The sequence below is a fragment of the Saccopteryx leptura genome, chromosome 2 (genome assembly GCF_036850995.1).
Source record: "Saccopteryx leptura isolate mSacLep1 chromosome 2, mSacLep1_pri_phased_curated, whole genome shotgun sequence".
NCBI lineage: Eukaryota > Metazoa > Chordata > Mammalia > Chiroptera > Emballonuridae > Saccopteryx > Saccopteryx leptura.
Genome location: NC_089504.1, coordinates 243,240,014 through 243,254,390, shown reverse-complemented (window position 1 = coordinate 243,254,390; position 14,377 = coordinate 243,240,014). Strand labels below are relative to the sequence as shown.

At 43.8% G+C, this 14,377-nt stretch overlaps 1 protein-coding gene across 1 annotated transcript in view; it reads left to right on the top strand.

Annotated features, from left to right (window-relative positions):
- PTPN11 (protein tyrosine phosphatase non-receptor type 11) overlaps nucleotides 1-14,377 on the top strand; it is an 85,951-nt gene that overhangs the window by 67,473 nt on the left and 4,101 nt on the right. Inside the window, exons 14-15 of the mRNA XM_066370870.1 lie at nucleotides 11,578-11,690; nucleotides 13,608-13,707. Coding sequence (XP_066226967.1) covers nucleotides 11,578-11,690; nucleotides 13,608-13,677 — 183 coding nt within the window. The 3' untranslated portion in view covers nucleotides 13,678-13,707. The remainder of the gene's footprint in view (nucleotides 1-11,577; nucleotides 11,691-13,607; nucleotides 13,708-14,377) is intronic.

Below are 14,377 nucleotides of genomic sequence, written 5' to 3'. Positions count from 1 at the left end.
TCTCTTTTGCTATATTCTTTTTTTCCTTTGACCTGTTTACAACAGGTCCCTTACTATTTCTTGCAGCCTTGGTTTGGTTGCAGTGAAATCCTTGAGGTTTTTTTTGTCTGTAAAGCTTTTTATTTCTCCTTCAATTTTAAATGATAGCCTTGCTGGATAAAGTAGTCTTGGTTGTAGGTTCTTGTTCTGCATTACTTTGAATATTTCTTGCCATTCCCTTCTGGCCTCAAGTGTTTCTGTTGAGAAGTCGGAAGTCATCCTTATGGGGGCTCCTTTGTAGGTGATAGTCTTTTTTTCTCTCGCAGCTTTTAGTATTTTCTCTTTATCATTTAGCTTTGGTAATTTAATTATGATGTGTCTTGGTGTTGGTTTCTTTGGGTTTCTCCTTAATGGAGTTCTCTGTGCTTCCTGAACATGTGAAATGTTTTCCTGCCTTAATTGGGGGAAGTTTTCTGCTATAATATGTTTGAACAAAGTCTCTATCCCTTGTTCTTTCTCTTCTTCTTCAGGAACCCCTATGATGCGGATGTTATTTCTCTTCATGTTGTCACAGAGCTCTCTTAGAGTTTCCTCAGACTTTTTAAGTCTCTTTTCTTTTTTCTGCTCTGCTTCCGTGCCTTTATTTATTGTGTCCTCTAACTCACTGATTCGATTTTCTGCTTCATCCATCCTGCTTTTAATTCCTTCCATTGTATTCTTTATTTCAGATATTGTATTTGTCATTTCTGTCTGGTTCTTTTTTATTATTTCAATGTCCTTTTTTATATTTGTTATCTCTTTATTTAGGTTTTCGTAATGGCCATCTATGGTGGTTCTATTATCTTTGAGCATCCTAACAATCGTTATTTTAAACTCTGCATCTGGTAATTTGGTTATATCTGATTCACTTAAGTCCTTTTCTGGGGATTTCTCTTGGTTTATTTGTGTTGTATTTCTCTGCCTCCGCATTTTCTCTTCACGGGAGTGGCTGTGATCACGTGCTCGGGTGCACAAGGGTTGGTGGCCTTGGCCTTTGCCCCGCCCCCTGTGTGATGTTATGCTCGGTCCTGAGGGCACTGGCGAGCACCTTTGCTCAGCTGCGGGTCTCCGCCTGTTTCCGAGCTTTCGCCCTGCCTTTGCAGGATGATCCCACTCAAGGAACAGCTGCTAGCCTTGGCTCTACCACCAGTCAGAGCTGCGTGCCCAAGCTTAGCTCCGTAGCGAAACTCCGCCTCTTCTGGGCTTTTGGCTCCACCCCCGCGGGAGGAGCCGGCTACCAAGTCAGACCGCAAGCCTGAGTTGCATGGGCGGGGCAGGGATGTGCTCCTCTGCCCTTGCTCCGGGACTGGTTTCTACCCTTTCCGGGTTTCCCGCCCTTCTCCCAGAGGCTGGATTACAGGCTGCCAGCAGCTGAGCTTGGCTGCTTTTGCATGCCCCCTTCTCCCTAGCCGGGCAAGATTGAGCTCACACCTGAGCCCAGTGGTGGCCAGCCGGCTTCCAACCCTGCCAGCAGAACCGCGCTTTTGTTTCCCGCTGCCGCCCGCCCTCAGGCTCGCCCTCAGCCGCGTGGGTGGGGTCGTTGCAGCTCAGACCCTAAGACTCACTACTGTAGACCCGAAAGCTCCCTCCTTCTATGCGATTCTGCTCTGAATGCCGCGGGGGAGCTTGTTTGGCTGCTCTTCTGCTTCCCTTTGCTGGTATTGCTGTTTCCGGGGGAAATATTCACTTCAGCTTTGGGGAGTGACTCGTCCCAGGGGTTAGGGTGGCTATCTCCCAAAATGTTTCTCCCTGTGCCTCCTAGATTATACTCTCTTCCTGTTACTGTGGTTCTCTCCCCTCTCCCTCCGTTTCCAGGAGCCCCGGGTGAGTGTTTGTGAGAGAGATGTTCTGCGTGGTCCCTTTAAGAAGGATCCTGGGTCTGAGAAATCAGACTCTCTCACAAACAGTATCCTGACTTGTTTCCGGCTAAATACTGTCCTTACGCCTCTTCTGGGGTCTGGGGCTGCAGGCTGGGTCTTTGTTCCTGGGGTTCAGGACCCTTTCCCTTCTGCTAAACTCACTTCCCGCCACGCGAGTCTCTCCCTGCTGCCGTTCGCTCCGAGGAGCTGGGCAACCCTCTCCGCATTTCCGCTTTTCCTACCAGTCTCTGTGTGGCTTCTTCAGCATTCCTTGGTTGAAGAGGCCTTTTAGTTTAGTCCAATTTGGTTTTTCCAGCTGATAGTTCATAAAATTAGTTTGTAATCCACTTTGGTTCTGGGAGGTAGATGCTGGTACGTCCGCCTACTCCAGCGCCATCTTGTCTCCCCCCACCTGATTTTTAAATTAAGCAAAAGAACAAAACTCATTTAGTATAATTGATTATGTTGTAATAACATGCATTTCCAAAACTTAGGAAGCTTTAGGAAATTTTGGGAGCAGAAGAATTTGCTAAAGAGGGATAAATGAAGAAAAAAAAGAAAGAAAGAAAATAAGTGGTGGGGGAGTGGTGGAGGGGGTGGGGAAGGAAGCCTCCTGGAACTAGAGACTGCCTGGGAGGGAGGAAATGAGAAGCGAGGTGGCCTCCAGGGGAAAGTGCAAATAAAGCAAAACTGAGGACAGGCTCAAGTTTTATAAGCCATTCTTCTCATACTGTCTTCCATTCCGAAGTAGATTTCTTTGTTAACTTCCTTTTACAGTATTAAGATTCTCTTATTTGCAAAAAACAGTATGTGGAATTTTCTTCACCCAGTTCTCCTGTTAACATTTTAACACAATTTATTCTTCATTCATACCCCCACCTCTTTCTCTTTCTCTCTCCCTCTAACCGTAGTAAAATTATCAAAATCAGAAAATTAACATTGATGTAATACTATCTTGTTAATCTACAGACCATATTCATATTTTGCCAATTTGTCTTGCTAATATCCTTTATGTGGTCCTGGGTCACATGGTGCATCTCATTGTCATGTGTCTTTAGCTCCTTTACCCTGGAATAGTTTCTCAGGCCTTATCTTTCATGACCTTTATGGTTTGTTTTTGTTGTTGTTGTTTTTGACAGAGACAGAAGGGGTGGTGGACGGGGACAGATAGGGACAGTCAGGAAGGGAGATGAGAAGTGTCAGTTCTTCATTGTGGCCCCTTAGTTGTTCATTGATTGATTTCTCATATGTGCCTTGACTGGAGGGCTACAGCAGAGTGAGTGACCCCTGTTCATGCCAGTGATCTTGGGCTCAAGCCAGCAACCTTTGGGTTCAAGCCAGTGATCATGGGGTCATGTCTATGATCCTATGCTCAAGCCACCACCCTGCGCTCAAGCTGGTGACCTCGGGATTTCAAACCTGGGTCCTCCATGTCCCAGTCCGACGCTCTATCGACACTGTTCCACTACCTGGTCAGGCATGACCTTTACGTTTTTGAAGAGTTCAGGCCAGCTGTTCGGTGGAATGCCCCTCCGTTTGGAATTGTGTGGTCTTTTTTCTTGATTAGACTCAGGCCATGCATTTTTGACAGGACTGATGTGTCCCTCACGTGGCACCATCTGTTGATTTGTTTCATTACTGGTGGCGTTAACTTGGGCCCTTGATGAAGGTGCTGTCAGTCAGATTTCTCCACTGTCAGCTTACCATTTTCCCCTTTTTAACTAATACTAAGACTATATGAATAACTGATTTTCCATCATACTTTCTGCCTACGAATTGAACATTCATTTCACCGCCTGGATAATGACTCTTGTGAGAGGTACCCAGCAGTCATTTTCTCTTTCCAGCATACCCTTTCGTTCAGTTGTTGGAAGCCTAGTATCAAGGAAAAGCTTCCCCTTCCTTAATTATTTAGTTATTTAGTTATTCGTTTATTTATTTATGTCAGAATGGCTTAGAATCTCTTACTTTTAATTATTTTGCTGCTTAAACTGTCCACATTTGGCGAGTGCAAACCTTTTCAAGTTGGCGCCTGTGTACTTAGCTGTGTCCCATTTCTGAGCCCTTGCTTACACTTTCCGACAACACAAGATGGTCCCGGTTGACCTTATACTTTCCCAGCCATTTTTCAAAGGATTCCTGATTCTTCTTATTGAAGAGTTTGGTATTTTGAAGCCAAGATCTGGGTACTGGGTATGCTTGTTTGTACTGGTATACCATTTTTTGGAATTGCTGCTTAGCTAATTACTGCTCTCTCTCTCTCTCTCTCTATAACCTCCCGTACATGTATGCAACTCTTTGTCCCCCCTCCGTACCCCCATATGTCAAGACTATTTTGTTTCCCTAGACTTGTGCTTCTTCACATACCTTCCTTAATCTCTTTGGTCCAATAAATGCATTTATTTTCACATTTGTGCACTTGGTTATTCATTCCCACATTAAAGTCGGTTGTACTTTGTGCCGGGCACTGTGCTGGGTACTGGGCACATAGCTGGTCATGTGTGTGGATTGGAAATAGATTGGTGTGGCTGGAGCAGAGGGAGTGAGGAGAGGAGCAGGGAGTGTGACGGTGGGGTTGGAAACGTATGCAGGGACCAGATTTTGAGGGGGAAGGCTTGCAGGGGAGTGACATCAAAAGATCCTCATTTAAAAAAGAGGGAGAAGAATGGGTGGGCTCTAGGCTTGAGCAGCTGCAGGGGATCCAGGGGGAGAATTGATGGTGGTTTGCATGGGCGGGGCCAGTAGTCACCACAGAGAGAAGTAGAACCAGATTCTGGGATTAGATGTGGAAGGCGCAGGGCGTTTGTTTTCCTGATGTTGGAACCCAGAGCACGCGGGTCAAGTCGTCCTGCTGCTCTGTAACCTGGACAAGAGCATTTTCAGTTTATGCTTGTCCTGCTTTTGGCTTTTGGGCTTCTTTGTAATTTATAGTTCAAGAATGTAATTACTGGGGTTACTTCACATGGAAAGATATTTAATACCAGTTGACTTTAGAGCCTTGTGGTCAGTCTCTTCTCTCAACCTTGGCGCTGTGTCAGTTGGCAAAGCCGTAAGCTTTACTGCAAACATTGCAAAAGGCCTGGTAACTATGCTATGTCATTGAATTCAGGTGGGGATAGATCAGTTTCAGGTCGCTTTTAAGCCTCTGAAACAAATTTCTCTCCACCTGTCTCCCCAAAAAACAAATCAAAACAACACCTATGTACTGAGAACAAACTTGTCTGATTTCTGAATCTGTTTTATTTCCTGTTCTTCCTAAATCAGCTGAAAAGCTCCAGCATTGCACTTGGCCCCACGGCTCAGGGCTGAGAGCACTGGTCATATAAAAAGCTCTGTGTGTTCATGCTTTTCCAAGTAGAGCTCCTTTGATTCATTGAAATAATTCCTGCCCCATTTGTATTAATTCTCATTATAAAATTCTCTTGTAATCACTTCATGTAGAAATACTGGTTTTGAGTTTCAAGAAACTATTTAGTAGGAAGGGAGAAATGGGGAGTTGCTGTTCAGTGAGCATACAGTTTCAGTCGTGGAAGATGCAAACATTCTTGGGATGTGCTGTTTAACAACAGCATATAGTCAACAATCCTCGACTGGACACTTAAAATTTTAACAGGCTGGCCCTGGCCAGTTGGATCAGCAGTAGAGCGTCGGCCTGGCGTGTGGAAGTCCCGGGTTCGATTCCCGGTCAGGGCACACGGGAGAAGTGCCCATCTGCTTCTCCACCCTCCCCCCCTCCTTCCTCTCTGTCTCTCTCTTCCACTCCCGAAGCCAAGGCTCCATTGGTGCAAAGTTGGCCCAGGCACTGAAGCCGGCTCCATGGCCTCCACCTCGGGTGTTAGAATGGCTCCGGCTGCAATGGAGCAAAGCCCCAGATGGGCAGAGCGTTGCCCCCTGGTGGGCATGCTGGGTGGATCCCGGTCAGGTGTATGCAGGAGTCTGTCTGACCTCCTCCCCGCTTCTAACTTTGGAAAAAGACAAAAAAAAATTTTTTTAACAGGCTGTATCTTGTGTAATGTGCTTTTTCACCATGATTTTTAAAATGGTCTGAGCAGAAAGCAAGTTTATGCTTCAGTTGACTTATTTTTGTATTTTTAATTTTTATTCAAAAAATTAGTTAAGATTTTTAAGCCTTAGCCCTGGCCGGTTGGCTCAGTGGTAGAGCGTTGGCCTGGCGTGCAGGAGTCCCGGGTTTGATTCCCGGCCAGGGCACACAGGAGAAGCGCCCATCTGCTTCTCCACCCCTCCCCCTCTCCTTCCTCTCTGTCTCTCTCTTCCCCTCCCGCAGTCGAGGCTCCATTGGAGCAAATATGGCCCCGGGCTCTGGGGATGGCTCTGTGGCCTCTGCCTCAGGCGCTTGAGTGGCTCTGGATGCAACAGAGCGGCGCCCCAGAGAGGCAGAACATTGCCCCCTGGTGGGCATGCCGGGTGGATCCCGGTCAGGCACATGCAGGAGTCTGTCTGACTGCCTTCCTGTTTCCAGCTTGGGAAAAATGGAAAAACAAAAAAACAAAAACAAAACAAAACAAAAAAGATTTTTAAGCCTTAGAATGAAATTTAAAATTATGTTCTCTGCCAATTCTTCCATTTCCTATTTCATTTTAAATTATATTGTCTCTTTTAAAAAATTGCTTTCAACTTAAGTCAGTATTTCAGTGCTAAAAATTGGTGGCTGGGACTCAGGTGATTATTCACAAGGCCTTTAGATTTTTAAAAAGTGGTCCGGAAAAGGTAAAACACTCTGTAGGCAAGACAACACATTTTCTCTTTGGGTTTCTGTTTTGTAACTTCTTCCCCAGACCATTAAGTTCTGAAATGACTTTTATCAGTTAGTAAATTGGCTTGGCTGCTTTAACGAAGCCTCAATAATAGTGATTTAAACAAGAGATAGGTTATTTCTCTTCAACATAAAAGTCTGAGTTGGCAGGGGTTTGGGGTGAGGGGGCGTAGGGCAGCTCTGTGCAGTGGGGTCATGCAGGGACCTGGGTCCATTCTTTTCTGGTTTAACTGTCCTGTAGGATGTTTCCTTTTCCACGTGGTCTCAGGGAGCGGAACGAATGGAGGGCACCAGCTGCCTGTTAATGTGGGAGTCAAGCGTTTTCAACTATTCTTATTTCACAGCCTTATAAAAAGGTGTCAGACTAGATTTGTCCTGCAGGCCATTAGTTTACCAACACCCGTTTTAAAGCTAGGACATATAAATCGCTCACTTCCTCATTTGTAAAACAGGGGCAATAATAGTTTCTATTTCAAGAGGTTGTTATGAGGATTAAAATGAGATAATTTATTTAAAGTATTGCCTGGCACAAAGTAAGTGCTTAGAAAATGCTAACTGCTTTTATTATTATCATGATGTTTAGCTTTGTCTGTGAAAGAGAATTAGCACTTTTTTCTCTTCCTGATTTTCGACATGATTTGTTACATTCATATATTTACAATGACCACAGTCGTCTAGTGTTAGCATTGTATGTAAATCAGTGCTCTAATTCTCTTACCATAAGTTGACCAACATTTTTACAATGAAAAGGAGGACAAAAATAAATTGAAGAAAACAATATCATAAATAAAAGAAACATTTTACTCATTGCAACAGTAATACACTATAATATGCTAAATGTATAATAAAAACATTTGTAATTTATATTGTAATTATGCTTACATGTCTATTAATTTTTAATAATTGTAAGAAAAAAGTATTTATTTAGATACAAATATGTCACATCACACGCAGTGGATCGACTCTGCATCAATCTAATATGGACATTTATAGATTAGTCTTCCAATATCAAAAAGGAGGACATGTAGGAGGACACTTTTCAAGGGAGGACAGAACTTACAAAAGGAGGACTGTCTTCCCTAAAGGAGGATGATTGGTCACCTTACTTACCATGATCTCTATTTCTTTGAATTCTTTTTTTAAATTTTCATTTGGTATCTCTGTTGGCTAGATTTCATTATCTAGCAGTTGTTTAAAAGAGGGTATTGTATTCTAAGTTTTTACATGCTTGAAAATGTCTGACCACTGGGTTTATATATAAAGGATAGCATAGCAGGGTATAAGATTCTTGGGTCATTTTGTCCCCTCCCCCACAGGATTTTTAAGAACTCTCTGGCTGTATTGAAGTCTAAAGTCAATTCAGTTATCTCTTATATGTCACAGACTTTTTCTGTCTGGAGATCTAATTCAGGCAGATTTTTTATTGTTGATGTTTGGGAGATTGTGAAGATTTTCCCTATATTAAGTGCCTTTTAAAAATGTGAATTCAGCCTGACCAGACGGTGGCGCAGTGGATAGAATGTCGGACTGGGATTGGGAAGACCCAGGTTCGAGACCCCGAGGTCGCCAGCTTGAGCATGGGCTCATCTGGTTTGAGCAAAAGTTCACCAGCTTGGACCCAAGGTCGCTGGTTCGAGCAAGGGGTTACTGGGTCTGCTGAAGGCCCACAGTCAAGGCACATATGAGAAAGCAATCAATGAGCAACTAAGGTGTCACAACGAAAAACTGATGATTGATGCTTCTCATCTCTCTCCATTCCTGTCTGTCCCTATCTATCCCTCTTTCTGACTCTCTGTCTCTGTAAAATAAATAAATAAATAAACAAAATGTGAATTCGGGGTTGTTTTTTTTGTTGGTTTTGTTTTGTTTTAAATCTCAGGAACATTTTCTTGCATTATGTCTTAGACTATTTTTTCTGTTCTATTTGTTCCTGTCTTTAGGAATTCCACTATTCATATCAAATCTCTTTTCTTTTTCTTTTTTTTCTTTTTTTTTTCATTTTTCTGAAGCTGGAAACAGGGAGAGACAGTCAGACAGACTCCCGCATGCACCCGGCACGCCCACCAGGGGCGACGCTCTGCCCACCAGGGGGCGATGCTCTGCCCATCCTGGGCGTCGCCATGTTGCGACCAGAGCCACTCTAGCGCCTGAGGCAGAGGCCACAGAGCCATCCCCAGCGCCCGGGCCATCTTTGCTCCAATGGAACCTTGGCTGCGGGAGGGGAAGAGAGAGACAGAGAGGAAAGCGCGGCGGAGGGGTGGAGAAGCAAATGGGCGCTTCTCCTGTGTGCCCTGGCCGGGAATTGAACCGGGGTCCTCCGCACGCTAGGCCGACGCTCTACCGCTGAGCCAACCGGCCAGGGCTCAAATCTCTTTTCTTTTTACATCATTTTTATGTATTTTATTGATACGTTTTTTAGTGTGTTTTCTACTAACCTGTCTACAATGTCCCCTTTCTATGTTGGGAAGCAGAAGTGCTTTATCCAAGGCTTTCCCCACCTCTCCTGGACTGGCAATGGCTCCCCCACACCACCAGGCCTTGCACTTGTCTGAAAGTGACATTCAGGGTTTCCTTTTCCTGCTGTCGTCTGAGTGGGTGTGTATCAGTTCTCAGCTCCCTCTTTGTTTTGGTCCAGCTTTCAACTATTACCGTAGAGATGCCTCAGAGTTGTGACATTTCCTTGTTTTATGTGTAATAACATTTGCAATTTTTATTAGCTGTTGTTTTGAGTAAGGAAAGGAGAAAGAAACTTCAGTAGCTTTACATTTCTTTCATGCTTTATGTTTTATTTTGAAACATTTTTTAAACTCTGCCTCACACTTCTCATGGACTATTGGGTTTTGTCCCATTTCTTTTAAGGCCATTTTCTAAAAGTAAACAAATGTAACAGTTCAGCTGAGGTTCCCTTTGCTCCACCCCTTATCTCCACCCTCAGAACCCCAAAGGCCATTGCGAGCCTTGCAGTCTCTTTATATTTGAGAATACAAGCACAGAATTATTTGGCTACTCACAGTGTAACAGCTAGACAATTGCAAAATCATAAATCAAACCCTGATTTATAGAATTTTTAGGTTTCCATGGTGTTGATGTTTCCACCATGGCCAATGGTAAGCTAAAAATGCGACATCATTGCAGACACAGTGGGGGAGAGAGGTGTAGCAGTTACCAATATACAGTATTTCCACTATATGGATGCAACTGATGTAAATAACCCCAAGAGTATAGATAACAGAAAAATGGAATAGTGAGGAAGTAATAAGCTTATTTACCTTTGTTTTAAATATTTAATTCATTTAATTGTAAGTTTATAGAAGTTAACATATTTTAAGAGAACTTTAAATTTTCTTTTCTTTTCTTTTTTAATTGAGAGGCTGGGAGGCAGAAACAGACTCCCACCTGTGCCCTGATGCGATCTACCCAGCAAGAACCCCACCAGGGGATGCTCTGCCATGTGGGTCCACTGCTCCATGGCTCGGTAACTGAGCTACTCCAGCACCTAAGACAAGGCTGTGGAGCCATCCTCAGCACCTGGGACCAACCTGTTCCAATCATTTGAGCCATAGCTGTGGGAGGGAGGGGGTGAGTTGAGAAGCAGATGGTTGTTTCTCCTGTGTGCCCTGACTGGGAATCAAACCTGGGACTTCCACATGCCAGGCTGACAATCTACTTCTGAGCCAATTGGCCAGGGCCAAATTTTATTTTTCAAACTACAGTTTACATTCAGTGTTACTTTGTATTAATTTTAGCAGAGTGGTTAGACAATCATATACTTTCAAAGTGTTTTTATAACATTGTTTTATATGTTTAGAATGCTTAGACAGATGGTATCATTCTATTTTATTCTCCTGCAATTTGTGATTTCCCACTTACCATTGTTTATGAAATCTGTTTTGACACGTGTGTGCACACACTCACATTTTGTTGTTCCTCTGTGCTGTTGCATGTTATTTCATGATACGAATACATCGCATTTGTTTGTTCTCTTGGTGAATGTTATTTGCATAGCATGTCACCGGACATTCTTATACAGCTCTCCCAGGCTTGTGTGCATGAGTTTCTCAAGAAGTAAACGTTCAAGGTTGTAGGAGATAATGCCTTTTCTTTGTCACTGGACACTAACTAGTTATTACTGCCAGTACTGACTGACTGCACACCTGAGTAATAGTACCAGCTTATCTTCTATCCCGCAGTGTACATCGGTATGTGGTATGGATACCCATTCTAACACATGCTCTTTCCTGAGCCATCCTATAGTGAATGCAGCATTATATAATGATGGCGATCAAGTGGACTCGGTTTCTGGGCTTGGTTATTTCTAGATGAATTCTAACTGGAATCCTACCAAATGTAGTTCACTCTGCGTCTGAGATGAAATTGCCTTCTACTAGTATTCTTTGCCATCCTTCCCCACCCCCAGGGTATCTGGAACCAAAAAGAAAGTTTTAAAGTTGTTAAGGTCTTTAGGGTGGCATGGGGTTTTGGGAAAGATATGATGAAATGCTTTATTGCTTCTGATAAGTGCACTGCCATCTCTGTGCTGTTGTGCCATTTTGACTTGGAGTAAATCTATTTCTGGACCTCTTTTCTCAGCGGTTTACCTGCACATCATTACATGTGGTGCCAGAAAACTATGAAATGATTAGATGCTAATGTGACAGAGAAAGTGTGATTTCTCTCCTAGCTCAAAAACAGATACATTTGGTTTACTACAATAGGTTTTCAATGCGTGACTCTCTGTGCTTTTGAATTGTATGGTTCATAAGTACTTTTCATCCGTAGGGTATATTTATCTTGAGGAGGTGAATTCCCTAATATTTAGTCAACATTTCGGTATTCAGGGTCCAACCTGTTTCTCCCTCTGTTTGCAATTTTATTCCTTTTTAAAAAAACTCACATTTCCTCACATACGCATTTTTCACCTTTCAGAAAAGCAAGAGGAAAGGTCACGAGTATACGAATATTAAGTATTCCCTAACGGACCAGACAAGTGGAGAGCAGAGCCCCCTCCCGCCCTGTACCCCAACGCCATCCTGTGCAGAGTAAGTAGCAATGGGGGAAATTCTCTTTGCCTGAACATAATTGAATAGACAAGCTCGCAAACCTACAAGTCTATAGCAGCACACCACCTTCAATTGAACTTTTGCCCAAGTGTCGTGAGTATATTGGTGGCTATCTAAATTTTAATTTACCTATGCTAAAGGCTGATTGGTACACAAGCTAGGGTTCTGTGGAGTTGTTAGTATATCAGGTTGAGATTTTTTAAGAGGAATCTAATTTTTCTTTTGATGGGGTAGGATTTGTTGCAGATGTGGATAGAACCCGTTTTGATGTAGAGACTGCTAAGTAGAAGTAAATTGACCATTAATGTGGCATCACAATCATGATCTGCTCATTTGCCAGAATCAACAGAAATCTGCTTTGGAGTTTAAACCGGGAGTCAGCCAACTACAGCCCCCAGGCCAGGTCCTGCCCACGGCCTGCTTATATGCAGCTTGTGAAAGGTTTATAAAGGGTTATAAACACAAACACACCCAAGAATAATATATGATAGAGACTGTATGGCTTGCAGAGACTGAATTATTTACCCTGGTTCTTTATAGAAAAACTTTGCCAGCTCCTTGTTTAAACTAGAACATGATAGGAAACCATTGATGAAATTGATTACGTGAATGGCAGTTGTAAGTTATTATTTTCTGTATATTCTAGTCATTCTCTGGTATGACATTGGCTCCCCCCACCACCAAGAGTTTTATCTCTATTTGCTTCTGATGTGCATTTTAAACCCCCTGTTGACTTTAATACTCTCTCTTATAAACGTATTAGATAGCGTACACGAGGCTTGTGTTTGTATTTGCTTTCTGTTTGACACTGAAGTGAAATTGCATGACAACAGTATTCCCTCCACTGCGCTGCGTCTTCCTTCTGTCTGCTCTTCCCTTCCCGGGCGGACAGACTGGGAAATTGGTATTGGAAATTGCCATCTGCAGTGATTTGCAGTGGAACCAGCATGTCAGGACTCTGAGTCCTTGCCAGCAAACTTCCCTCGTGTTGGCCCAACAGAATCAGCTCTGATGACTCCCGTGTTACTAACCAGTGCCTGCCTGTGGCCAGTGCTTCTCTGTCTCTGTTCTCATCGTTCCCTTTGCAAGGATACAGACCCAGGTCCCGAGTCCCTTCTGCTTGTTTTGTCTCACCCCTCTTGGGCTGGCGTCCCCGGCAGACAGAGTCAGGGCTCTGCACTGGCCTTTATCCCACCTTTATCCCTGAAACCCATCATTGAGCTCATGTTCACTATCCCCTTTATGTAGACAGACTCGGGATCCGACTGCTCCTACACTTTCCCGCTTTCAAACTTTTGCCCGTTCAGGTCCTTCTGCTTCAGATTAGAACCATGGCCTTCTTCTTTTTTTTTTTTTTTTTTTTTTTTAATTATTTTTATTTATTCATTTTAGAAGGGGGGGGGGGAGAGAGAGAGAGAGAGAAAGAGAGAGAAAGAAGAGGGGAGGAGCAGGAAGCTTCAACTCCCATATGTGCCTTGACCAGGCAAGCCCAGGGTTTTGAACCGGCAACCTCAGTATTCCAGGTCAACGCTTTTATCCACTGCGCCACCACAGGTCAGGCAAACCATGGCCTTCTGTGTGGACATGTCTCACCCTCTTCCAAGGTCTCGCTCAGAGGCCTCATCCTACAGGCCGCCCTGGCTTTGCCTGCCTGGAAACAATTCCCTCTCCTCCAAACCCCCAAGAACAGGGGCTCGAGTCTCAGTTCACTTTAACTTCACAGTTACATTGCTGTATGTTGACATCTTATGTCCTGTTCTAGCATGCCAGCTCTGGGGGCAGGAACTATGTCTGCACAATGGCTGGTCCCCAGAGAACGTACTCTGAGCCTTACAAATGTTATGTAAGCTTGAAGAGCACGGACTGCATTTCTCTTAATGTCGCCTTTCTTTTCAGAATGAGAGAAGATAATGCCAGAGTCTATGAAAACGTGGGTCTGATGCAGCAGCAGAAGAGCTTCAGATGAGATGACCCGCTGAGACTGCAGCACAGAGAGGTATTTAGGCGGAAGTGCTGTGTTGATTCATTGTTTGTAGTGCTTGTGGCATTGTTCAGCAGGCAGATAACTTGCGAGTGTTTCAGCAAAGTGCACCATAATTGAGTTGTACAAATCGGCCTCCTTTTCCCTCTCCCTGAACTTCTTTTTTCCAAGATGGCTTAATTTTGGAGTTCATTTCCTATTAAAACCAAATGCAGAATTAATTCTGCGAAGGTCAAGTTAGCACTTATTTTAGAGAAATGGTTGATATTGGTGATGGACACAGATATCACTGTTGCTGCAATTTTTGTTAGAGTTGGTTAATCCAGGCTGTGCTGGGAGATGATCTGCAGGGATGTGGGAAGTGTGGAGACATAGCACAGGATGGTTGGACTATGGATGCCTCAGTTCTCATCCCCGGTGGCCTCTGGCTGGGTGACACAGGGTACTGGACAGCCAGTGCTCCGACTGCGGCACTTCACATCCCTTCCAGCTCTGCTGTTGGAAATTTGTCTCCCTTGTCTGTCTCCTCCTGCCAGTCACCTTTTTAGGCCCATGTGTGATGTGCATTTTAATGATAAGTTAGAAACTCATAATTTCAGTATTTCACGTGGAAACTCTCATTTTAATGAGAAGTATATTTAAAAGCTTTAAATCTACTTCTAAGTGGTATAGTGCCCTGCCAGAC